This window comes from Hyposmocoma kahamanoa, unplaced genomic scaffold (assembly GCF_003589595.1).
Source record: "Hyposmocoma kahamanoa isolate Upper Pololo Valley unplaced genomic scaffold, ASM358959v1 94, whole genome shotgun sequence".
Taxonomy (NCBI): Eukaryota; Metazoa; Arthropoda; class Insecta; order Lepidoptera; family Cosmopterigidae; genus Hyposmocoma; species Hyposmocoma kahamanoa.
The window spans coordinates 1065836-1093219 of NW_020654878.1; the positions used below are offsets into that span (position 1 = coordinate 1065836).

Genomic DNA, 27384 nt, shown 5'->3' on the forward strand with positions numbered 1-27384 from the left:
TACTTTTTATTAGACTCCCGGGCACATAATTGGAGCCACCTTGCATTTTTGTCCCTATGGGGCTAGAATATAAAAATTTATTTACTGTTGAAGAAAAAGTTGTCTCTGGTTTTTTAAATTCAAATTTCTAAGAATATTTATTCTGTATCTATGTCAAATTTTCAATAAAGACAGGAAATGACGTTTAGTATATCATTTTCAAAGTTGTTTAATAGTTCTTGATCAATCAAGCATTGTTTAATTAAGCTAATGGCATTCAATATTGGAAATGCAAGGTGGCTCGAATTATGTGCCCGGGAGTATATTATTTTCATTGACTTCCAGTGAATGATTATTTTATAAAATTTTAAAAGTCGAACTCAGTAACATTTCCACAATAATATTATAAAAATAATTTATTTCAATAAATGGCAACAACTTGGTTTAGTGGTTTTTTGGTCTAGAACGTAGGTATTTTACTTTATAGAGTACTTTAAATATTGGAACCTGTTTTACTTTTTATCTTCTACTAATTTCATAAACAATGAAAAGAAAATCATTCTAGAACCAGAAAAATATTCTGTGCATAGAAGTCACGGAACTTCGAAACCACGGAACTTCACGGAACTATAATTTTTTTTTACGTCATTGTTTACGACATTGTCAGAATCAGTCGTTTCTGCGTTTATCGTGTGTCCAATAATCCAAAGTACAAGTAGATAAAAAAAACGGTATTATCTTTCTAATTTGTGATCTCACCTCATTGTCTATGGAGTTTATAAATCTGTGTTGCAGATTTATTTTTGCTTGGTTGTTTCTTTGCCCGAAAATTTACTTAATTTTCCTGCTTCTAATTAATCTTCCTTTGACTTAGAGCGAAATATTTACTATAATAGTTTTTGTTAGAAGGTTGTAAAAAATGACTGTAGACGGCGATGAAAAGCCGCCTAGGGACCGTGTGTTCATGGACATTTCCATAGGGGGTTTGCCGTCCGGTCGCATCGTATTCGAGCTTTTCAACGATGTAGCACCGAAAACGGCAGAAAATTTTCGTGCATTATGTACTGGAGAAAAGGGGGTCGGCAAAAACACTGGAAAACCCTTAACTTACAAGGTTAGTTCGTAGTACCTGGGCCCTAATTTAATATCAAGTATTTTGATTTCTTCTCGTTTGTATTCCTTTTTTAGAGAGGCTATAATGTATCTTTACCTGTTATTTTGACATGTAACTGTTTGGGAAATTAGGGCGTTTGTTCATTAATACTCAAATTGGTTCAGAACTAGAATGTTCACCAAATTGGTAGGTATATCGTGAATGTTTTTTACAAATAAAATGTTTTTCAGGGCATGGTGTTTCACCGGGTGGTTAAAGACTTTATGATACAAGGTGGGGACTTCACCAACGCCAATGGAACCGGTGGAGAGTCTATTTATGGTGGAACTTTTGAAGGTACTTATTAAAGATGTTATTAAACTATCAACGCTGAGGCTGTTTAGAAAGTGTAAATCTTGTGTATTTCTGTTTCATAATAAATATATCATGTGTTATGAGTATTCTATATGATTCAAGAGCAAAACTAGTTTTTTGTATGAAGAGTTGATTTGCATTCTCGCCATATTTAAGAAATTAATAATAGAAATAATGCTTCAACATCAAAAAAAAAATTCTTTTCAGCATTCTGGCTAATTGTATTTATTAAAGTTTTGCAGAATTTTCCCTAAATTGTATGCACCAAGCAAGCATGTAAGGGAAATCACCCGCTTCACCAAGGATACGTAATCTTTCTCTATTGCTATTTACCTAGTTTTTTAATAATGATTAAGTTGACGAAAATCAAGTTGAGCTCGTAGATTCCAATTGTGCCTTTTTTGCTTGATGATGGAAAGTTTTTTGCAAATCCACTTATAAACTCTGGACAACCTCAAAAAGATCAAATCGTATACAAGACTGGACCAAAGATTGGATTATCAAATTCAATGCATCAAAATGTAGCATTTTGCAGTTTGGTAACAATAACCCCAAAGTCACATACAACTTGCGTGGAAATACCTTGGCCACAGTCAACATTCAAAAAGATCTTGGAGTCAATATTGCATTCAGTTGAAAGTGATATGAGCATATGACTACAATAGTCAAGAAAGCTAATTCCTATGTCTATGTCATACGCAGACCGTTCCAAACAATGGCAGTAGATGTGTTCCTCAAAATCTATAAGACCTATACATATACGGCCACTGCTGGAATATGGATATCAAGTGTGGAGCCCTTATTTCCAAACAGAAATAAACCTTCTTGAAAACATTCAGTGGAAGGCAACTAAAATGCCACAGGCTCTTCGATGCAAATTCTATTAGGAGAGACTACACATATTACGCTTCAGTACTCTGGAAGAAAGACGCCTTCATGGTGACCTCATCGCGACTTATAAAATTCTGATTAGTCGGTACAATCTACTAGCAATACAAAACATCTTTAAGAGAAAAGAAAACTTTAATCTGTCACGTGGCCATCATCTGAAACTAGTTCGTGCATCTTCCAAAACTCCCGCCGTACACAATTTTATATTTGGGTTCAGTTTTGGATATGGAATGACCGCTGTAAATATGGCGAGAATGAAAATTAACACATTGTATTTTAAGAATTTAGGGAATGATTTTTTCGATTAATTTTTTTAGTGATTTGGGTTCAGTTTCGGATATACATAGAATGACCCGCTGTAAATATGGCGAGAATGAAAATCAACACATTGTATTTCCCTAACTATGTTAACATCTGTCAGATCGTACTGAAAGAGGCACAATGATAACAGAGCCCATACAAACCTAGCAAATGGAGCTAGTGAGTTGTGTCAGTAGCAAGGTAGTGCAAGAACTGAATTTAGGGCATTTCTGAAGATGCTTTAGACTAGAACGTTCCCTAAGTTCATTTGGAGTAACTGTCTCTGTGGCTATGTGCCGTAGTGGAAAATTTATAACAAAAAAGCGTTTTTTTAATAAAATTAGTGTCTGAAACAAGAACTAATTAAATTGACAAATTTATTTAATAATTAAGAAAAAAAAATCTCTTTGAATATCACTTTTATCACAACTCCTACCTGGATTTGACTGCAAAAGGGTGAAAAACTCCCTAAAGTCAGTTTCTACAATTTTGTAATATTTGGCTAACCATCGGGTAACAATGATGTCTTTGCAGGTTCTGAATAAAACACCCAATAATACCTATTGTGGTGTAATATGCAGTTTTCTACAACTCGTAGCAACACGTATTTTGTGTTAACAATACCTATTACTATTTGTTCTAATTTTTTGATAAATAAATTTTATTGTTACATATCACATCAACATCTAAGTAACTTTTAGCAAACTGTTTGGTTACATATTATTCTTACTTAAATTACAGATGAAACTTTTGAGCTACAGCATGACATGCCATACCTACTATCAATGGCGAATCGTGGCAAGGACACTAACGGATCTCAGTTCTTTATGTAAGTCCCAGGACATGGGTAAGATTAGAATAAGAATTAAGGTTCTTAAAGAAAAAAGTCAGTTTCCAGAGCAATTTCTGAAGCTTTTTACTTATGGGGTGTTCAGCAAAGAGCTTCACTACTTCATGTGAAGGGAATTGTGCACAAAGTATGTTTTATTTGTGATTTTTGGATGTTCCTGACCATTTTATACTGGCTTTTTAGTAGAGAATATTTAATATTACAATGGAAGATGCTGCAATGATGAAATCAATGATTGCTGTACTTTTTTAATAATATGTCGGTTTATGGATTCTTTTTTAAATGGCTTTATTATTAAATAACACAATGTATCATACGAGTCGTAAGTATTTACGTAGTTTAATTTATTTCATGATTCACCTTTAGAAGCCATTGAAAATCAGTGTCGCAGCCCAGTCTCCAATGGTTTTACCTGTCCCTTTTGCGTTATGCCACAACAGCATATATGACAGTATTTCAAATTGTCTCTTTATGATTTGAAATGTTTGCCTCGTTGTTTTACTCTTGTTTATTCATTCTTTTTGTGTATTTTTGTGTCATGGCATTGGCATTTTAGAATAGAATTTCTAATACCGTACCGTAGAGAAAACACCAAAATTTATTCACTATGCTATTTATATTTATCACTACTATTCAATAATATCAGTGTTAATCATTATAAATAAAAAATCGTTATTAACTTCTTGGAATGGTTTTAAATTATTCTCTTGATATTTGTATGAGTAACAAAAATAATGCTGCAAGAAGTCGAGACAAGTTTGTAGACAACGAAAGAGGGTAGGCAGATATGTCTGTTTTAGGCTTGCCAGTTTTTAATTTTTTTATAACATCAAGTGACGGGACGAACAAGTCGTGCGCCTAATGGTAAGCTACACGCCTGTCCTTAACAGTTACAGTGCCACTCAGAGCTTTAAATTGCAAAGATCTGAGGGGCACTACCACTGCGCCCGTCACCCTGAGACATAAGTTGACATGTCCCATATGCGTGTAATTTCACCGGCACCCTTACCCTTTAAAACCCGAACACAGTAATGCTGACATTACTGCTTGGCGCCAGAAATAGGTAAAGTGGCAGTACTACCCTGGACGAACTCTTTCACAAGGAGCTCTACTGCTGCTACAGTTTGCCCCGTGAACATGGAATGTGTAACCGCTCTGAAATAACTATAGAAGCGAAAAAGTGAAAAGTTCCAGCAACATGTAACTAATGATGATTGTTTAATAATAACAAATTTTAGATTTCAGCTTTATGGTGTTCTTGTTTATAATATTTGAACCACTCTAAAACATGGTTATTACGGTTTACTATATTTAATTTTTTTATTTGTAAATTTCTGAACGGAACGATGGTTAATCATGTCAGGGTGTTTAAACAATTGATTCTTTGTATCCATTAGATAGAAAAAATGAGTTCAAACAGAGGCAGATTACGTGTCCTGTACGAGATGTAATTGTTTCGTATTGGAAGCAAGATTGTAATGGAGGTCTTCAAAGTGATATCGACGATACCATAGGCAGTCTTACAATGTTTTCAAGGAATCCAAATGAAGGAAAATATATCCCATTTGACAATATCCAATGTTCCATATGAACCATTGAACTAGAAGTCCCTATATATTGTTGACTTACTGTGATAGCCTGTATGCATTTAACCCATCGTTGTATGGTTGTGTAGAGGGGGCGCGGGCGGGCGCGGCTGACGTCCCCGCTGCTGAGTCCGCTATCATTTGTTCTGTTCTGTGTGTTGTAGAACAACACAGCCGGCGCCACATCTCGACAAGTAAGTATTCTCAATGTTTAAAACTCAGTACGCACCGTAAACGTTTCAGATGCATTTTTGACACTGCGTGACAGTAAATGTGACAATAAATTCCTGTTTTACATTTATAACTAGTGAGTAGAGTGGCTACATTACTACTCTAGTTTATATTTTGGTTAACTTGGTTGGTATATTGTTGAGTAAATGTTGTAAAAAGGAAAATAGTTTTCCAGCTCTGTATAGTTCACATGGAAGTCAAACAACAATAAAATACGTAGGTCTGAATTCAAATTATTATCCACAATAAATGTAATAATTACTAGAAATTAGTAATCGTTTGCATTCGGAAATACGAAGATTGCCGAGAGAAATAGTTCACTGTAATTTATGTACCGTTTAAGAGACATCAACATTTAGCTAAATTGTACTTATTTAGCACAAGATGATTGAAAATATTCCTTACTTCATAGTTAATAAAATTAACTTGAAATTGTCAAAATCATAAGTATGAAAGATGAATTAACTAACAGTTATAAGCTTAAAAGATTCAAAAAGTTTCAGTAGCCACGTTGTGGCATGGCCATGTCCGTAACGTCAAAAATGTAAAATATCTTATTAGCTAGCCCTAATAAATTTTATTCCATAAACGCATTCAAGGATTTACAATGAAAATTATTAATATTAATAATGATAATATTAATGAATTCAATAAAAATTTATTAAAATCATAAAAAACAAATTTGTCCCATTTTTTAGATTTTTCACAAAATTATCGGTAACAATAGAAAGCGCAAGCGTAAATGCCAGGCGGATGCAAAACGCTGGTGGGGTGGTAATCGGAGAAGACGCTTGCATGTTTGAACTAACTACCAAATCTAAAAAGTGTCAGATAGTAAACAAGAACTTAAACGTTAATTTTTGGTAAACTTATTAAGTTATTAAGTTTAAGTGGTTTATGGTGTTACTAAAACAGTCGTACGAGGTTCTTAAGTGTTTTACAAATAACCCTGTGTAGGCGGTATGGTCTATATTAAACCAGTGGTACGTTACGTGTTACGATGTTATTACAAACATCGAACGGTTCAAGGCGATGCTGGCCGCTTCGTTATGAAAATGTTTACAAATTTTAAGAATGTTCAGTGAAGAGTGTTGTTCTAGTTATGACGAAGTTGTTTATATTTTCAATATAAATATAAAATAATAATAATAACGCACACACTCAACATAGCCTCGCACTAGGGAAACCCTGTGTCGCGGGTGCCATGGACACACACATAGACAACCACAAACTACACCCAAACTCACGAGAGAAATAAATGTACGCGATACAAACATTTCTCCCGGCCCGGGAATCGAACCTGGGACCTCTGCGTGGCAGTCCGGCATGGTAACCGTTCGGCCACAGAGGTAGTTAATATTCAAGCCTTGTTGGATAAGTTTGCAAATAAGACGCTTGCAGAAGCGCAGCGACACTAATATTTTCATACAATATTACTTACTATCTACATTCAATAGTACTTACTATTTTCATCCAATATTACTTACTATTTTCATATAATATGTAATCTGCAAAAATGGCGTGACTGTGGCGCTGCAGTGCTTCTACAAACATTTAATTTGGAGCGCTAAGGTGGTAGTAAATGGCGGTTAAGTTTGAATCACACAATTATTTATTTATTATAATATCAATCGATTTAAAGCTCATTCAAATTCAACGATATTACATTTTTTGAGTGCACATCAAAGATCGTATCATTAGCAAGCCTAGTACGAAATTTGTATGTAATATAATATCTTATTGGCCCTAATAATTCATTATAAACAATTTTATTGCAGATTCATGGATTTACAATGAAAATATTTATTAACATTAATAATAGTATTGTTAGTGAATTCAATAATAAATAATTCATAAAATAACGAGCCTTTTTTACAACGCAATCGCAACTCTCCTTAACTTTATAGAACATATTCTATATTAAAAAGGTTTTTTATCTGTTTTTAAAATTTAAGTATAGCAATCTTTTATAAAGGGTTATTTGTAAAACCTGACTTACTAACCTCTGAGTACTATATTCCTAACATTATAAGATTTTAATTTCGCAAAAAATAAAAATATTTAAATAGATCGCTCTAAACGAAGATAATTCTGTGCGGTAACAATAGAAAGCGCAAGCGTAAATACTATACTATGAAGGAGTAGGCTACTAAATGTAAACAAACCGTCTTATACGAAATTTGCAAATTTTTACGTAAATGTTTTGCATTGTCCTCAGTGTGCACGTAGTATTCGGTCAAGTTGTAAGCGGCGCGGCGCTGGTGCGGCAGCTGGAGGCGCTGCCGGTGGACCGCAACGCGCGCCCGCTGCAGGACGTCACCGTCGCCAACTGCGGCCAGCTCGTGCGGCTCAAACCCGGTAGGTCACTTCAATTGAATACCCTACTTGTGATAATATTTGCTAATCTGCTAAAATCTAGTTGCAATGGCAATTGAGTCTTAATAGAGTGTCAGCGGAATGGCAGTGATGGCATTCATTTATTCAATCACTAACAATCGATGTTGCCTACTGATAGTACCACGATTTCGTTTAACCAAGATAAAAGACTTTTATGGGGAACTGTATCGCGAAAACCTAAGAACTCGATAAAAAATTTTTTTATAATAAATTTCCTTTTTTAAACCAATATATCGACCCATCCTACATAAAGTATCGTATGTCAAAATTGCCCAGTTTACAGGGGAGCGTTTTCTGAAATGTGCATAACACGTGACTTTAGGATTTCTCAGTTTTATTCGGCAAAGCTCGTTACTCACATAAAGTATTTTAAAATCCCAGATATCGGTTAGACGATACAACCACAATTTATTAGGTCGGGTCCGGTGAGAGACAGTGTAAAATTATAGAATAAATTGCTAAAGTCACGTGTTATGCTCATTTTAGTGAATTCAAAGCTTTAAAACGCTCCTCTGTAAACTTGGCAATTTCGACATACGACACTTTACGTAGGTGGGTTCGATATTATAAAAAAAATGTAACTTAAGCTAAGAGCTAAGTCCAAATTCATGGTACCACGATGTCGGTTATCCATGGTAAATAACTGTTTTATGGGGAACTGTATACGTTTTTACAATAATTTTCCGGACCATATATTAAGATGATCATTTTGTAAGTTTAAAAACTACATTAAAAATATTTTGATTGAAAGACTACGTGTTAGATAACGATGTACGGAAAGACGACATGAGTCTAGATTCCCCACAAGTTTGACTCAAAGTGCAAATTCCAAAGCATTTAAGTTTATTTGAAAAGAGCATTCCCTGGAGTTTCCTGCTTGTTCTTCTCAGGGAGGTCAGCGCAGTGAACGAGCAGTAGCTTAAATGTTTCATGTGTGAATATGGAATGAATGATTCTTTGACTTTGACTGAAACACCATGCAAATTGCTTTGCAGGTCTTAATTTTTGTCTCGTTGAAACAGCATTTTAATTACAAATTAATTGTACTTACCTATGTCAAATAATTAGTCGACTACACCGCCGTCCACGCGTCATCGACTCGCCATTGAAGAGCTGAATACCAAAAATTGCAATGGCAGTTAAATAGCAGTTCGATGGCTAGTCCCTGTGACGTACGAAATCCCGCTATTGACACTCTGTGACGTACAAAATCCCGTCATTGACACTCTAACCGACACTCAACTGAGTTGATTTAAAATTAGCAGGCTTAGGGCCCGAATTCTTTTAAATTTTTTTTTATTACCAGTTTATAATATAAAGACAGAACAAATAGAAAAACTTTTTCGATGCAATGGGCCTTGAACCCACGACCGTACTGCACAATAGTATTGCTGTTACCAACTGAGCTACGGATCAAGTTATTGAGTTGTCGAAATTCTCCTATGTGTTTTTATTACAGATCTTTGTACTGGATCATTCGGCATTTGAACCGCTAGTGACATCTAGTGAGAGATTTTGGAACTTTCTTCTTTTTTCTGTGTTCGATCTTTGCATGAATAATCATAATAGAAACTAGTGGAGTTATTTCACAATAAAATATCTCAATAATATATTTTTTTTAAATTTTGACTTGTCGTCGTCCAGAGACTGACTCAGCAGGCTTTTTTCTTTTTTTTACAAAATTATTGGTCTGGGAGCGAGTAACGTATCTAGGCTAACTTACTGACTGTTCCCCTCTCCACTACCCAGGGGACATTCCTCAACGCTGCGAAGACGAGAATTCAGATACCCTATCAATAATTGTTGCTGCCAGTGTCAAGCGATATCAAATTGTTGAAGATTCCTGTTTGTCATCACATGGACAACAGTCGTGCTTTCTGAACAAGATCTTGGCAAGAACTGTTTCCTGGAACCGTTCAGGTTGTCGGAACAACTAGATGGTGTCGTTAGCCTAACGATTACGATTAGGATCACAAACGTTTTTGATGAATGAAATTTATTATTCCAGAATTCCCGATTAGGATTTTCCTTTTTTTATTGGAAGGTTTTAAGGATTTCGACTTGCCGACTGTCCGCCATTTTTTTTTGTTGAGTGTGGGCCTTGACGCTTTATCTTTACATGGTTGACCTTAAAAGTATATATAAAAACGAAAATTAAATATTTAGTATTTAGTTTCACTTTTAAATAAACCCATTTGTTCGTGGCGCCACCTGTACACTTGAGTAGCTACTATTTTGGTAACCCGGTCGTTTAGGAGATTTTCTCAGATTTTTTTTGTCTGTTATGTTTGTATTATGTTGTTATGTTATGTCAGTTATCGATTCGTCATTTAAATTTTTTTTTTTTTTCAAAATGGCCGAGAGAAGGTGAACCAGTGTCTATTGTGAAATGTAAAAACTCCTTTGATTTACACAACGCGTTGAAAACGGTCATAGTTTTTAAACGCATTTTGATTTTATATCAATTTTATATTACGTGGTTTAGTTATTAAAACTAATTTGCCTCACTGCAACACTGCCTCCGTGGCCGAACGGTTACCATGCTGGACTGCCACGCAGAGGTCCCAGGTTCGATTCCCGGGCCGGGAGAAATGTTTGTATGGCCTACATTTATTTCTCTCGTGAGTTTGGGTGTAATTTGTGGTTGTCTATATGTGTGTCCATGGCACCCGCGACACAGGGTTTCCCTAGTGCGGGGCTATGTTGAGTGTGTGCGTTATTTATTTATTTTTTAAACTTGTTTTTGTTGCAGGTAAAAAACGGAAGCAGGACAAGAAATCCAAGTCGGAGAAGGATGACAGCGATGAATCCGACCATTCGGAGAAGAAAGAAAAGAAACGGAAGAAGGACAAAAAAGACAAGAAGAAGAAACGGTAATTTAGCACGTTTACGTTAAAACATAACTGTCGCCAAAAACATTAATTTTCCCCATGTACTAAAATCTCACGGCGTTAGGGGAAGCTAAAAGTCTGTCGACTCGATCTGTTGTTCAGTTGATGGAGCAGTTGCCTTGGATTGGCATACATTGCCTTGTGTTCGACATTTATATTAATAATTATTATAACAAACTAGTGAAGTAACTTCACAAAAATAAATGAATATCATGGTATGAAAACATGTGATATTCAATAAAATCAAATGATATTTTTATTAAAATATTTACAATAAAATTGAAAGAATCAAAAGTGTTCCATCGTAGTTAACTTTTTATATGATACAAAATGACGGGACGAAGGGTGGTGTGCGTGGTTGGTTCTCAAAGCTTGAAATCGCAAATATCTGAGGGGCACTGCCACTGCGCCCATCACCCTGAGACAAGTTGACAATGTGTCTGTAATTTTACCAGGACCTTTACTCTTCAAAACCGGAACGTAGTAATGCTCACATTACTGCTTCTTGAATCAGATGTCAAATGAAGAGATAGCCATTAGCCTTTTTTTTTAATTTCGTGTCATGAGCTTCTTCACGTTGTTATATTTTTTAATCTCTCAGTGACCAATCCACATCGGGCGAGGACGATGAAGAAGCCGCTGCTCACCCCTTAGTGATGGTATCCAAGATAGATCCTCGTGAGATCCCTGAAGTGCCCTCGAACAGGTTCCTCATGCGGGGCGGGCGGGACCCTGAGAAGGATAGGGCGGATCCTAGGAGGGATAGAGAGAGGTAATGTGACTATGGACTTGTTATCCTGAGGCAGTTTTAGGCCCGGATTTCACGAAGCCGGTTTCAGCCTGGCTCCCTCTCGGTTAAACAAGCAAACGACTTTAAAAAGACAAGGTTTTATCAAATCTAGGTTGGAGTAGAGTCGTGAAATCAGGGCCTTAGAGTTTGCGGATTTGTTCAGGTATTGTGTGTCCTGTACAATGTAGCTTTTTGTCCTTCTTCGTATCTAAACCACTGCTATTTATTTTACAGTTTCTCCCAATACTTGATGTAAGTTGTAATTTAATTGAAAGCGATGAGTAAAGAGCGGTGTTAGCCCATTGGTTGCTTCTGAATTCGAGAAGTAGACTATTTGAATCCTTTAACTTTAACTTTGGTACATTTGAGAATCTTCAGTAGCGATACTTCTTGCTAACACTGAAGGAAAATATCATGAGAAATCAAAGAAAATTTACAACCCACATTGGACCTGCTTGGCGGATTATGGCCTAAACTTTCGCTTTATGGGAGACCCAGGAGTGGGATGTATAATGTGTTAATGACGAATAAAACATAATTCCTTCACTACGCCTCTACTCTATTCCCAAGTATATTAAATAAAAAGAACAATGCCCATTTTGGACTCGCAATTATTTTAGTCGTCACGGGTTGAAAATTTATATCCATCTAAATATACGTTATAAAATAATATAAGCTTTGAAATAACTTGGAGAAAAAAAGATATGAATTTTTAAAAATACGTTAGAAAGCACATAGGAACACATTGTGAATATTTGTTTTTGAACGTAACACGATTTAAATTTTGACATTTTATTGTAAGCCTCGTTCACACTTGCCATGATTTCTTCAAATTAAATGTCAAAATTTAAGTTATGCTTCATTCAAAAATAATAATCATAAAAACGCATTAAAATTTTTTTAAATATTTTTCAAAATCGTATCTGAATTTAAGTTTTTAACTCAGTATTACGAATTAACATTAATATTCATTCTTAACACAACCTAAAAAACTAAAAAAAAATTTAATTAGAAACTATATGGAAATACAAATGAAGCCCTGTATCTGCGATGGATGATCCTCAACTTTTTTTAGCTGGTCCTAGACTGTATAGGACTTGGGCATTGTTCTTTGACACACAGTTTTAAGAAGTTATTAAGTTTCTCTAACTTATTGTATTGAGTGTGGACATTGACAGGATGAGGTATCGCGAGAGAGACCGTCATGCCTACACGCGTAGCGGCAGAATCATCAAAGGACGCGGCGTTTTTGTAAGTACCAAACATATTTAGAACGAAAGAATTTGGTCTCATTTTCGTCTAAGAATTATATTTATTTTATATTGACAAAATAGGCCACACGCTTGTTTACAATCTTGCCTAATGCTAAATGATACAGACGATTCTTCGTTTCGATCAATTGTCATAATAATTGTATCGATCATCCGCTACTCTCTTGGCGTTCAAATTAATCGCGAACGATATAATCATACACTATCGATTTGTTGTTGAAAACCATTTTTTTTTCATTTAAAGTACCAAGTCAAGACGAAAAAGTCGTGCGCCTGGTGGTAAGCGACACGCCTTTCCATAACAGTTGCAGTGCCACTTAGTAGTGCAGTGCAGTGCAGCTTTAACTTCCAAAGATCTTAGGGCCCGTCACCCTGATATGTAAGTTGACAAGTCCCATGTTCCTGTAAATTCACCAGCGCCGTTACAATAAACTTAAATTTAATATTTTAATTAATTTTTTTTACAATCCATCAAGGCTGTATGTGTCTTTGCTTTTTAAAACATTTTAGTTCGAGTGGTATTTGTTATCTCTGGAAGAATAGCTAGCTGACCACCAGTTAAAAAAAAAAAAACCCGCTATTTGCAAAATCCATAATTGTTGTGTTGCGAACGATATTAAAATTTATTCATAGAAGAAACAAACATTGTATTTATTTCCACGCAAATGTGACAAAAAACATTGTATGTATCACTGACGGTAAAAAAATTTAGTAAACTCCAGTTTTAAAGCCCTCAGCCTTCGGCTTCGGGCTTCTAATAGACCCTCGTTGTTAATTTCTTATTTAATACATAATGTACTATTTCGAAGATGTTGTCGCTCAATTTATGCAGTGGGATTTAATGTTGTGAATTGAAATTCCAATCTCCTTCGGCAGCGTTACCGCACGCCGTCGCGGTCACGGTCGCGGTCCCGCTCTGTAACACCACCCCACTGGCGGCAGGCCCAACGACGCATTATCAAGCTCTCAGAGCTCGAGGTCAGTACCCGTCATTCCATTTAGCTTCATGAACAGTTCATCGACTCTCGTTGGAACATGCTTAGTAGAAAGGATGGATGGAGATAGAATAATGACATTATAGAATGAACTCAGACTGTAAGGGGGGAAGCTCGACCTTGGCGTACATTAGATACAACCTCAAATGGCTTTGGTTGGTTCCCCATAACAGTGAAAATGTTGAATCAATCACTATAGTAAATTTGAGGATTTACACTGATTAGTGTACGGTGTGAAAAACCGATTCGTAAAAATTTTACGATTGAAAAAAAAAACACAAACTTACCTCGAATTTTAGAAGAAAACCGCTGCAACAGGTACTTCGCATATACCAATGATTTTTTTCTTATATCAACTAAACCAAATAGAATACGTATACGTTATAAATTTTTCGAATAGCTTTATTTTCGTTTGTAATAAAATACTTTCTGATATAAAGCCAGTGTCCCAGTTGTTCGACCTAAGCAAAATTAACCGTATTAGTACGGGAAAATTTTAATTCGAGGTGAGTTAGTATAGACTCTTAAAAAAACATTAAATAGACTATTGACCATTATTTGACTTTGAAGCAAAGATGGGGTCTACTAGGGAATAAGCTTGCCGAGAAGATGACGTTATAGTACTTTTCTCAATTAGATCGAGGATATGTTTAATAGCCAGGCCAAAAGACTGCGAGTAGACGAAACAAAGTAGGTATATTTGGAGGGATGAAGGTTCATAGTCTCTGCCTACTGCAGTGGGAGACATTCGTGATGTCTATGTAGAGCAAGGTTTCTTAACGTTTTTCTAGTCATTGATCTTTGTCAAAAGTTTCAGACAGCCCATAGACGCTTTCCTAAATAATCTCAGTACAGTGTACTAGAAAAACCGACCTCAAAAGTCATTCGTCCGCTTGTTTGCCATCTTAGAGGTGGAATATTTTCTTTAAATTTAAATGAGACCACTCTTGAGGTACCCTCTTTCCAACAAAAAAAGAATCAGAGGCGGTTCACAAATTTGTCACGTAACATACATACAAAAAAAAATGCAGTGAATTTGAACCTCCTTCTTTTTTGAAGTCAGTTAAAATGAAGTTGAAGAAAGGCTCTCTCGGGTGCGAAAATTCAAAAAGTCACGCGTACAGTATCTATTTAACCACATATTTTATACCAATTTTTATATAAAGCATTTGTTATGTTAGGTAGCTCGCCATGGACGCCCAGCGTTCATTACACCCCCTTAGGCGTCCATGAACCAGAAGTTAAGAAACCCTGATGCAGAGGAAGTATTATAATGCGTGTGCGTGTTTGTGTGTGTCTGTGCGTGTCTGAAGCGTAATGGTATGTATGTACCACTGCATTTATTTATGGGGAAAAAGCTATAATATGTCCATATAATTAGAGCAAAAATACCTGGTGCTATGTTTTTTTCGGTTTTATTACATGGACATTACGCCTGTTATGGCCCGTGTGTGTTAGTGTGTGTGACTTCCGTATTCATGGTGAAACTTAAGAATAATAAGATTTGTGTTTTAGCGTGCTGAGCCGGAGAGAGTGCAGCAGGATCGCGGTCGGTCTAGACATATTGAAGTATCACGGGAGGATGAGGGTGGCACTCCGGAGCCTATTGAGAAAGAGGAAGGCGAGTGTGATACAACTCTCGGTGAGTCCGAATATAGTGTATACTTTTATAAATGTAAACTGTAATCGATAACAGTGTGAATTTTAATGTGACAAAACTTTTATAGAGACTTCCCGCCACGAGAAAGTTGATTACAACGCTTTGGACTTCGAAGAAGATATCGAACATGAGGGTAAGTGAACTTTGCTTGATTACAAATAGTCCTTAATTCATTTATTTGCTGAAACACAAGTTCTATAGATGTTGTAACACAGCGTCAGGTTTTCCCATCACATCCATGGTCGGTAAAAAGTTTTTTTAATTTGGAGCCCGACGCACTTCCTTACATAGTTCAGATGCATGTCCAAGCAAGGAGGTTACTTAAGTTCAGTATTAAAAATTTCGCTTAAAATGTTATCCAAACAGAAATTTTATTGCAATTCAGCCACATACTACTTAAACACTTAATATTAAAAATTTCTTATCACCATCATCATCATCATCATGGCGGCCATTTTGTTATCCAATCTTGGATGTAGGCTTCTTCCCTCTTCTTCCACTCTTGACGATTTTGTGCCCAATTCATCCAGTCCCAACCTCCAGTCTCCACTCAAGTCCATTCTGGCAATGTGCCCCGCTCACGCCCACCTATTCTTCGCCACGACAGCCATTAAAATCAATTATAAGAATTTCTTATAAGATTTTAATTATGTTGTGTATAAAAATTTTGCAAAATTCAATTCTTTATTGCAATCCGTCAAGGCCGTATGCGTCTTTGCTTTTTACAACATTTTAGTTCGAGTTGTATTATCTGTGGAAGGATAGTTAGCTGGCCATCTGTTAATAAAAACAACCCGCCATTTGCAAAATTTATAATTGTTGTGTTGTCAAACATATTTATTCATACATATTTATTCATATATTTATTGCAAATGTGACGAAAAACATTGTATGTATCACAGACGGTACAAAAATACAAAACTTGAGTTTTAAGGCTCTAAAAGACCCTCGTAAGTAATTTCTTATTTACCGTCCTAAGGTTTCTTTTCTGCCTCGCTACCTCGCACATCTCTGGTGGAAAGGCAGCCCTAATATTCAACATACTATTTTATGCCTGGTCAAACATTAGACATGCAAACATATTCTGCTGTCCTTATAATTTTTTACAATACGATAGCGGAGAATATATTAAGATTATCATCATATCCTAAGTTTAAAACTTACATTAAAAGTATTTTAATTGAAACGTCGTATTACAAAATTGAAGAGTAGGTTTTAGGTAAAGAAATATGGAAAGACAACAAGAGTCACAATTATGATACAAAGTGTATTCTAGGGGAGTTTCCTGCTCGTTCTTCTACGGGATGTCAGCGTAGTGAACGAGCAGTAGCTTAAAAAATGACGTTTTCAAGTGTAACAATTTTACCTATGGAATCATTGACTTACAATTATATGGACGTCGGGTCCGCGCTAAAAAGTGTCCGAACTTATAGGGCGTTAAAATCGTATACAGAGCGTCATTCACGCTTTAGTCTTCGTTTGTTCGACTGACAGCGAAGCAAGCAAAATTAGACAGTACTGCGATGACATTACAATTTAAATTCAACGTTTTAGCTTTTTCATATTCCTTTACATGTCACTACGTTTAAATAGGTTGACTTGGGACATTTTTTTCGTGGTTTTTGTATTAGACCCGTCGTCCATTTATTTGTAAGTCAATGTATGGAATAAATGATTATTTAACTTTGACTATCACAACTAACGTAATCGACATGTTTATAGTCCGTATGTTTAGGTACTTAACTAAATGTAAACAATCTTGGCATGTCTATTTAATTAAATATACATTTATAAAATGATTTTTACTTATTTACTTCATACGAAATTGCATGCCTATTTTTATACCTATTGATTTGTAAAGCATATGTTTCAATAAAGAGATGTATCAAGATTGTTTACATTTAGTTAAGTAGCTGAACAAAGGACTATAGCGAAATTGAGTTATTCACTTATCTGGGATTAGTGAAATGATATCTAACCCTTTCTAATCCTCTTTTGTCTCATTCAGTTTCAGTGGTATTGTTAAGCAAAACCGATTAACTAACAGTTTTTATTAGCAAAAAATGTAGGTACCAATATCTCTCTCTCTTTGTTCTGATAAGGATGCCACTATTCGAGTATATAACCAAAAATAGAGATGAAATGTTATTTAATTTATTTGAAAACTGTTCTGCCAAATCATTACTGTGACACCTGCGCTCCGATTGGCCAGCCCGAATTCGAAACAATTGACGGGTGTCGTTTCATTTCAAATCGACCAGTTTAACCTGAGCTTTGCTACAATGGACGAAAATTGCAAAATTACATATTTAATTACCAATGAAATGTGTTTGTTTGTAATAAGACGTTTTGCTGTTTTTGCCACACCACCGACTGGAACAGCCCCCATTGTTACAGATTATCTTTATTACAATCAATACAGAATATTTTTGGATTATACGGAGACGTACACACAGGTCAGTTGTTGGCGCTATATTATTTCAGTTTTCTAATTTGTGATTTCAGCGCAAACGAGAGTTGATATTTACTAGTGATATATAAGGCCCATTTACCTGATGAGTTGCCAGGGATCGATGGGCCTTATGTCTGGTTATATACTCGATGATGCCAGTATCGGTGGCGTACTGTCCATTCAGAGTTAAGGAAAAATAAATAACTGGGACAGTAAAGTGGGTTTAGCATTTTAAAAATTGACACCACATATTTCTAAAAAGTCAGTAAATAATGAAATGACTCGGGGCCATAGTATCTAGTGTAATGTGGGAATGATCGTCTCGTTATCGCGCAGACGAGGAGCGCGGGGCCGGAGCGCGGCGGCGCGCGCGCAGGCCCGAGCCCGAGTCGCGCGCGCAGCTGCTGGCGCGCGCGCTGGGCGTCGAGCCCAAGACCAACGACCGGTGAGTTTACTTTTCAAAAATTGCGCATTTCACCGCCATCTCACCTGATGGAAACTGCGAGCATGCACACCTATATAATGCCTATTCACTCTCGTCTTGAAAAGGCCCAAGTTGTACCGTTCAGGGAGTAAGTTCGCAGGCGAGGAATTCCACTTCATAGCCTTTTGCCATGTAAATGTGGGAACAAAACGCTTTGTGCTAATCCTCGGAGTATCCACAACATAGGGGTGGCAATTCCAGGGTGCCAGCGGCTCACGCGTTACACGTACACGACGGGTTACCGGTGAAATTGTCTGAAATTTCCTTAATAGTTGGTTTTCGCGGGGAACTGGATACTATTCTGGAGAGCTAAATAAACATTGTGAATTCATCGTCATTTAGCTATTAACCGCCAGGTGGCAGCACATTGATTGAAATTTCAACGTGAAACTAAAACGTCGTAACGATGTGCCAACAAGGTGATGTTTAAATCATTTATTATATCTATTTAAATTTGAAACTTTAATGTAACAACAATGTAACCACGCACACACTCAACATAGTCCCGCAGTAGGGAAACCCTGTGTCGCGGGTGCCATGAACACACATATAGACAACCACAAATTACACCCAAACTCACGAGATAAATAAATGTAGGCCATACAAATATTCCTCCCGACCCGGGAATCGAACCTGGGACTTCTGCGTGGGAGCCCGGCATGGTAACCGTTCGGCCACTGAGGCGAAACACTGACCCATCATTATCAAGGTGTTTTGAAGACGGAGTAAAATGACATTTGCAAGGTTCCCAGTTTTTATAAAATTTTAAATCGTCGTGTAGTTGTTTTCGGCGGTTTTATCGGTAGATCGTGAAAGAAGGTTAATTTTGCCAAAAATGTTTGAATTGAAAATGTTACCTACTACGATCTAAAAATTAGTATTGCGTTATTGCCTTCTTTATTCCTATTTTCACCTTTGGCCTACTAGTCCCGAAACAAACAATTTTTATTCACATGCATTTTAATAAAGACAAATATTGGATTAAAATGAAAAAGTTAATATGTCTCCATTTTGTATTTTTAATAGACATAATTCTAAATGTAGTGTGTGCATGTACGAGTTTACAGGGACAATTCAAATAAACTTGTGCCCAGCAGTTAAACGAATAATTGCTCGATAATGATTCAAATGATACAAAATCGGCTTTTTATTGCATAAGCGTAACCAACATTCAGTCGATAGTTGATAGAATATTTCTGTGGCTCCCGTGAAAGGGGGTCTATGTCAAAAGAGACAACTTTACAAGGAAACGCGAAAAGCACTTGACGCTTATTATCATATTAAGCTTTGACTGTTTTTCGCGTCTCCTTGTTAAGTTGGATTTTTGATTTGTATTTTAACAGAATTATCGACTATAATCATTAACTATTAGCGAAGCCGTGGACTGTCTGAGTCCACTATCATATCTCCTCATTGGTGGCGGGCTGTGAGGCATGTTCGGTTCTCGACGCCGAAAAAAAAAAGCGGGCAGTGTTATTTATATATGAATTGTCATTTTACTCAAAAAGACAGACTACAGTGTTTAACATTATGATAGTGTGGGTTCAGATAGTAATCGGGGCTTAAGGCACTCCCGTCGATTCCTTCTCCCGCTACTTACGGCCGGTCCGTGGCCCTCCGCAGGGACCGCGACACCCGCGAGCTGCGCGCGGCCGCGGCGCGGCGCCGCGACGGCGTGCAGTCGGCCGTGTTCGCGGCGCCGCGGCTGGCCTCGGCCGTGGCGGGCGAGGGGCTGGGCGGCAACGCCCGGCCGCCGCGGCCCGCGCCCGACGACAAGCCCGACGGGTACGACCCCTTCACGATGCTGCGCAGCACGTTCAGGAAGGACAAGGACTACAAGTACGTATACCATAGCTAGCGTTCCTAGCGCTGCTGCGTTCCGATTTTGAAGAATAAGGGTGCTGGTGAAATTGCAGGCGCACGAGGCTTGTCAACTTATGTCTCAAGGTCACAGGCGCAGTGGCAGTGTCCCTTAGATCTTTGCGATTTAAGGCTCTGAGTATCACTGTTCATTTATTTATTTATTATCAACGCTAAGATTATGTTCGCAACACGTTTTTATCGTATTTGACAACAACAATTACAAATTAAATTAATATTTTTGACACATTAACATACTTAAATAATTTAAAGTAGATACCAATAGAATACATTGAGAAATACTATAGGAACTTAATTAATTATTGTAACTGTTATGGACAGGCGTGTCGCTTACCGTCAGGTGCATATATTTGGATATCATGATACGTGAATATTTAACTTAAAACCTATATCTGAACGGCTCACACTGGCCACATTAAATAAATCTCAAGAAAAGAAGACGGGAAACATGAAAGCTCGCAAAAATATGGAAAACTGTTTTTATTTCTTGTATACCTATTGCAAAAATCGTGAAACTTACGCGGGGTCGGAGTAATCTTTTTAGATGTCATTGGGCTACATTCAAATTCAATGGTTTAGCGAGGTAAAGACAACAATATATTTTTTTGTAGCATAATATGCTTTACATAGTTAAGTGTAATTGTAAGTGATATCGGCCATTTCCTTACTAACTAATAGGGCTCTATTTGAAATTTTTCTGGACAAGACGAACGACCTTGCTCAAAATGAACTTTCTTCACTATGTATGTCCACCTGTTTTGTATATGAATATAACGCATAAAACAAGTGATGGAGCTACAACTCCAGATGGAAATGATAAACCGAAAAAATGTTGCCGTAAAAAATTGCCTAATTATTTAATAGTTGCGGTAGGAAAGAGACGATATATATATTTTTTTCCACAGGAAAGATGAGCGTCCAGATCATGTCGAAAGCCGCTGGAATAGAGACAATAGAAACCGCGATAAAGAAAGAGATGATAAGCGTGATCGATACAGAAACGACGGGCGGGACGACAAACATGACCCTAAAAGAGACGAGAAAGATTCCAAGTCTGAAAGAAAAGATGACAACGAGAGAGAGAAAGAACGATTTGGAAAACCTGACGATAAGGCCGACCGTCGCGACGAGTCTAAATTCGATAGGAAACTCGATAAAACTCCGGAACGCCGTGAAAAGTCCGGAGAAGGCCGTGAAAAATCTGGAGATAAGGGCGATAAGTCACGAGATAGACGTGAAAAGTCTTTAGGTAAAACTGATAAAGATAAGCGTGATAAATCTGAAGACAGATATGGTAAGAGAGATAGACGTGACAAGTCCGGAGATAGGCGCGAGAGGAGGGATAGATCTAAGGATCGTGAAAAGTCACGAGATAAACGCGATAGATCCAGAGATAGACGTGACAAATCTAGAGATAGGCGTGAAAGGTCCGATGACAGGGGTGAAAATTCTAGAGATAGGGATGAAAAACGTAGGGATGATAAAAGCGTGAACAGGGACGAAGATAGGGATCGAAAAAGGAGGCGTTCCAGGTCTAATTCAAGGTAAGTTAATATTTGAGTCTAAATAAAAAATGAAGTTATTTTGCAGAGACTTTTTAAAATCTACAAAATAGTATGGCCAATATCGATTTAGAGTTCCTAGTAACTATATCTTCCGGTAGATATTAATAAGTCTACCTCAAGTTCTGGATCGACATTAAAACGTAACGTAATGTGTCAGGATACAGCGTTTATTTGAGACTTAAAAACTGGTATGGTTGTCTGGCACATTATTACTTTATATTAAGTCCTATCAAATTGCCGTTTTATATAGATTTTTTTAATGAAAAGTATATATTTAATTAATCCAAGTGTTGACCGTTATATATTATTGTCGATGCAGTTTTGCCATTTTGATGCCTCTACTATCAAAATCCTAGGAACAGGAATTGTTGAATTGATTTATAAAGGCCTTTTTCTCCGTCTCATCGGGTTAGAATTTTTTTTCATGGTCACAGCACAGCTAAAATCAAAGTAAAATCTAACGGCAGAAAAACAAATGAATAAGTAATTTTTAAAGAGATAGTAGACAGTATAACTATAATTTTAATTTGTAACTTTTAAGTAAAATGAAAAACATCGAACTTCAGACTTGCCAGTATTTACAATCGGCAATTTCATTGGTAAGGACCTAATATTAATATAGGCTTTAGCTCCATTTTTTATCATTACAGATAAGTTAGTAAAGTAAATATATACGTAGTTTAAATTGTATTACGATTATTAATAATCATTACTTACAAAACATACATAAAACATCATGACATTCAGTCAAAAATTACAATTACTAAAACGACATCTCTAGTCAACTGCTGGTAGCTATAAAGGTACCCACCTCGCTAAGTAAAGAAAAGAATAGATAGATTAATAGATTTCTCATAGATGCCGCTACGGCAAAAAAGTTGATAAAAACCAAAAACAGAGATCTGCCACAAGCGCATAGATAAATTAGTAAGGTTAGGTGACTCGGTCTTGTTTGAAGACGTTGGTTCGAATCCAGCTGGATCGTAGGAATTTTTTAGTGTTCGATCTTTGTAATTTTAATTATAACAAACTATTAATATGTTTTAGTTTATTCTAATTTCTATTAATAATTAATAATAAATTAAACTTAATAAAAATTCATTCAATAAAATAATTTGTAAAACTTAATGTAGAGTAAATTGGAATGTTTTCTTTGTAAAATTAAAAATAAGGTATTTAATTAATAACTATTGTAGCTATAGTGAAAAAATAGGGTGGTTTGCATTAATATTAGACATAACTGGTTGAAGACTGTACCACCTCAGTCAACCGTGACCATGGGACCTGTAAAGGGCCCGAAACGTCGGTTTGTTTGAAAAAACAAATATACGCGATTTAAATCGGGAAAAATAGTTTCATTTCCTATGTATAACAAACTAATTACACAAAAAATAATTCAATGAATTTTCACGTGTCGGTGTGAATTTTAGGTCGAGATCGCCGAAGCCTCGCGAGAGGAAACGTTCAGGAAGTCCACAGAAGAGCACTGACAAAGGGGTGCATGATACTGATAAAAAGAAGGTAACGAATGTTGTACTTATTTATTTGCATATACAGTTTTATTTGCAAAATACTTTTAAGAATAAAAACTCCAATGTAGTAATTTAAACTTATTTATTCGTTATCACATAAATAAATAAATAAAATAAAAAATCACTTCGTAGAAAAGTCTACAATATCAAATTTACAATTTCTGTTCACTAATTATTTTTCCTAATTACTTAATTTAATAATCTACTTTTATATTCTACTTCTTTCGGACGAGCAGCACACAAGACTGTTCGCCACTGCATTTTTCTTTTTTCCTCCCTTCTACCCCTACTTCTTTTCCCTCCAATGGATACTCGCTTTTGATTGGTCAGTATAACGACCAATCAAAATCGAGCATCAGTGGCGCCACAAGTACATAACAATAATGCTTATGGCGCCAAAAATAATATGCAAATATTCGATTAAGGGAATCATGACAATACTAATAAACTTGCAGGATTGCATTACTATAGTCCGTCGAACCATTTACAGCGCTTCTATTTTCTCAGTGTCCCTCGGGAATCACCGGATTTTCGAATGCACACGAATATTAATTTCCGTGCCCATTAATTATTAGATTTAAAATCTATAACGTACGTACTTTATTGTTGCTTTGTTTTTCGCCCTATTTTTAAAAACATTGCACCATGTCAATAAGCAAGTTAACAAAAATATAAGGTAAATAAAGCGTGCTTCTTTTATATAACTAAAAATTAATATTTTTCCGGTTATTTCAATTCAGTCCGTATCTGACGCATTTCTTCATCTTCGATGGAATGGTGTTTATTATAAAATTGTTCATTAGCGGCATTCCTAATATTGTATAATGAACAAAAAATATAGTAACAACTATACATACAACTATATATACTTCCAAGTCGACTGAAAAGCGTTCGGTCTGTACCAAAGGCAAAGGGCAACTGAAGAAAACCCGACGACAGCCGAAACAAGAAGTTTGTCGAGGGACATTGAGAAAATAGAAGCACTGTGTTTTGCTTTTGGCAGCTCGACTACTAATCAATTAGTGGTGTCCTAATGCGTTACCGATTCGATTTCTTATAACAATCGATTTTATTTATGAGGAAGTTTGAATCGTAATTTGCATTCGTTGAACAACGATAGTTTATAAAGTATAAAAAAAAATTTCATCGATTTAACACAACAAAATATTAGATATTATGAAACGACCTCGGCGGATCAGTGATCCATTACAATTTATTGTAATTATTTCAAATTTATTATAATTTATTAGATATGTATCAAAACTATATAAACAAAATTTTTTACATTTTTGCATTACGCACGGACAAAACCATAATAAAGCCACTGATCACGTCATTGAATGTCAAATAGAGGTCATTACAATTTTTTAAAAACACAGCACATATTAATCAGCACTTTTATTGCTCGAAATGGATTTTTAATTAGAGAGTTCGAAAAAAAATTAACAATGCCCTTTGGTACCCCACTGTTATGAAGTTAGTATATTAAAAGTGGACAATAAGGTTTTTTTTATAATTATGAATGTTTGGTCGTAGGAAGAAGCCCAAAGCGATGCCCGCAAGGAACTGATGGAGATCGTACGCCTCATCAAGTCCAGGCAGCGCGACCGCGAGAACAAAGCTGCAGGTGATTACAAAACTGCTTTTCTGGTAGTAGAGTTCTGTACGTGGAAAGCAATACTGCTATATTTCACATACAAAGCGAGGCAGGGAATTTTTTAATGACGAATTCTGCCGTCCACTCACTAAAACGCAGTAAGTGGCAAGTGGTTAAATATCCATTAAAATAGCATGATACAGAGATATGAGTTCTATTCAAAAACGGTTAATAGTTATTTTTGTTACAAGTGCGGAATGTTAGTCATTATTCACGAGTCTCGAGGCTTCTTCGAGATAAGCGAAAATGACAAGTCCGCACGTGTATCAAACCACGTTTTTTAATACATTAGCAAAAAAAACTACATTGAAAGTAAAATAAAACAGTATATTTTAATGGCGCGGTGCGCAGCGGTCTCGCGTAATACTCACCTCCGGTCATTGTTAATACTCAATCAGCCATCTTTATTATTGTTGTTTTATAAAACACCTATGCAATTTAAACAAATAAGATGTTTCTAAGTAAATATAAGTTTTAATGACGAACTTCTTCAGTTCTATGTTTAAGACTTGAAACAACAGCGAATTAAAAAAAAATGGAAAAGCATAAGCACTAGCGCGAAAAATCCAAGTTTCGGCACGATTTGTAGCACGAAAAATACCACGTTTTGAGCAACTGTATTAAAAGTTAGTTATCGTGTCCGATATATCGTAACTTAACCTAATGCTATCTCAAAAGTGTATTTTGCCCCCGTAGCATGGCTATGCATGATAGTCGCGGCACGCGCGATGAAATTGAAATAAGCGCGCCCTATTGACCATCTAAATTAGATCTGATTGAGACAGCCATTCTGTGGCGCCTTAAACGCGCGTCACCAGCGTCTATACGCGCCGCAGAGACGTTGTGGTCGCGCGTTTTAAAAATTCATATTGTTAAAATAAAATAATTGTAAAACATATGTAGCGTAAATTATAGTGAAATATAACTGGTTGATGAGTCAACCGTGCCACCACCACGTACCACCTCAGTCAACCGTGACCATGGGACCTGTAAAGGGTCCGAAACGTCGTATGTTTGAAAAAACAAATATCCGCGATTAAGTCTGGAAAAATAGTTTCATTTTCCATAGATACTTTTAATTTTAATTTTGCTTGTTAATTTCAGTTAGTTTTGGAAATGCTCCAATTAAAAAAAAATATAAAAACACGCACACTGTGTCTTTATAAACATATACTAAAATAGAGAAATCACTTAGTAACTGTACTAAATTATTTGTATTCGGTTTTGGAAGAGTTTATTTTGCATGCATGGTATTAAACACGAAGTGTGAAAAGGATAACATAATAGTAAAAGCTTCCTTCAACATGATATTCTAAGTGTAAACTCCAGTGGACTATAGAAGCTTCTTGCTTGCAACGCGATATTCGATACAGACAAGTTTTAAAAGAGTTTCTCGTGCGCGTCTGTATCGCGTTTTACTCGCGTTTGTGTTAATTCAAACGCAACAATTTGCTGTTTGAGCGCCGCATTTGTGCGTGCGCGTCGTCGGCTAGTATAAAATACTCCGTGTGCTTCGGCAGCTCTCGGCAGGCTTCGTTACTGTTGCGGTGGTAAATGCCGTTTTTTAATTCTGTTTCTGTCCAACTAAAATGCTTAAATAGAGCTGAAAATGTTGATAACTGTTCCACCAATGCTATACAAACGCAGTTATGAATGGTCTGGAATAATGTGTCTTTCAAATAAAATGCTAGCTATTATGCCATAGACAAATACGCCTACTTATGCAAAGAGACAGCGACATCAACCTTATAACTCCCCTATTTTTTCGCCTGGATCAATAATATAAAAGATTGTGTTTGTGCAGAGGCTAAGAAGAAGCAGGATTCGTCGGACAGCAACTCCGAGTCTGACGACGACCGGCGCAGACGCCGCCGCTCTAGCGACCGCGACCGCAGGAAGCGCAGCGACAGCCCACGGTGAGATAAATCAAGGTTTTAAAACCTTGACTTGACAGGTTAAGTTTAGACTGAAAACTCAATCTATTTCTGTGTTCAAACCCAGCATATAATGCGTTTCATAGTTTGTATGCTTTTTTATTCATAATTATAATCTTAATACGCGATAATTTAAAAAACCTGAAATACTTCTTAAGACAATCGCTTTTGACATTTTAAACACTTAACTTTTAATTTTATGTTAAATACCCAATTTACTGATCTATAAGGAACGTGGCAAAGTAAGCAACTGTAACAAATTATAGTCTGTCTTTTTTGAAGACAGAGAGCAATGACATTTGTAGGGTTGCCAGTTTTCATAAAATTTTAAATGTATATGTAGTTGTTGTCGATAGTTTTATCGATAGATTGTGAAAGATAAAATTTTGCCAAAAATGATTGAACTTTGAATGTTACGACGTTCTAATGATTACTAATTGCGTTGCTGCCTTCTTTATTCTTATTTTGGCAGTTGCCCTACAAGCATCGAGATAAAGTTTTATTCATATACATTTTAATAAGAATAGCCGGATTTTTTTATCTATATTGAATTAAAATGGATTTTTTTTG

The 27384-nt window shown here is 36.2% G+C and overlaps 1 protein-coding gene across 1 annotated transcript; it reads left to right on the top strand.

The window, feature by feature from the left end:
- The first annotated feature begins 805 nt into the window (after window positions 1–805).
- Window positions 806–27165, top strand: LOC113237937 (peptidyl-prolyl cis-trans isomerase G). The gene is made up of 17 exons (XM_026474654.1): window positions 806–1093; window positions 1324–1429; window positions 3380–3467; window positions 5239–5268; window positions 7524–7663; window positions 10455–10575; window positions 11195–11365; window positions 12562–12634; window positions 13531–13632; window positions 15165–15291; window positions 15377–15442; window positions 18098–18206; window positions 19869–20084; window positions 21032–21670; window positions 23122–23212; window positions 24760–24850; window positions 26685–27165. Exons 1-17 carry the CDS (start codon window positions 899–901, stop codon window positions 26798–26800), a joined length of 2481 nt encoding a protein of 826 aa, XP_026330439.1. The 5' UTR covers window positions 806–898; the 3' UTR covers window positions 26801–27165.
- Window positions 27166–27384: the final 219 nt, after the last annotated feature.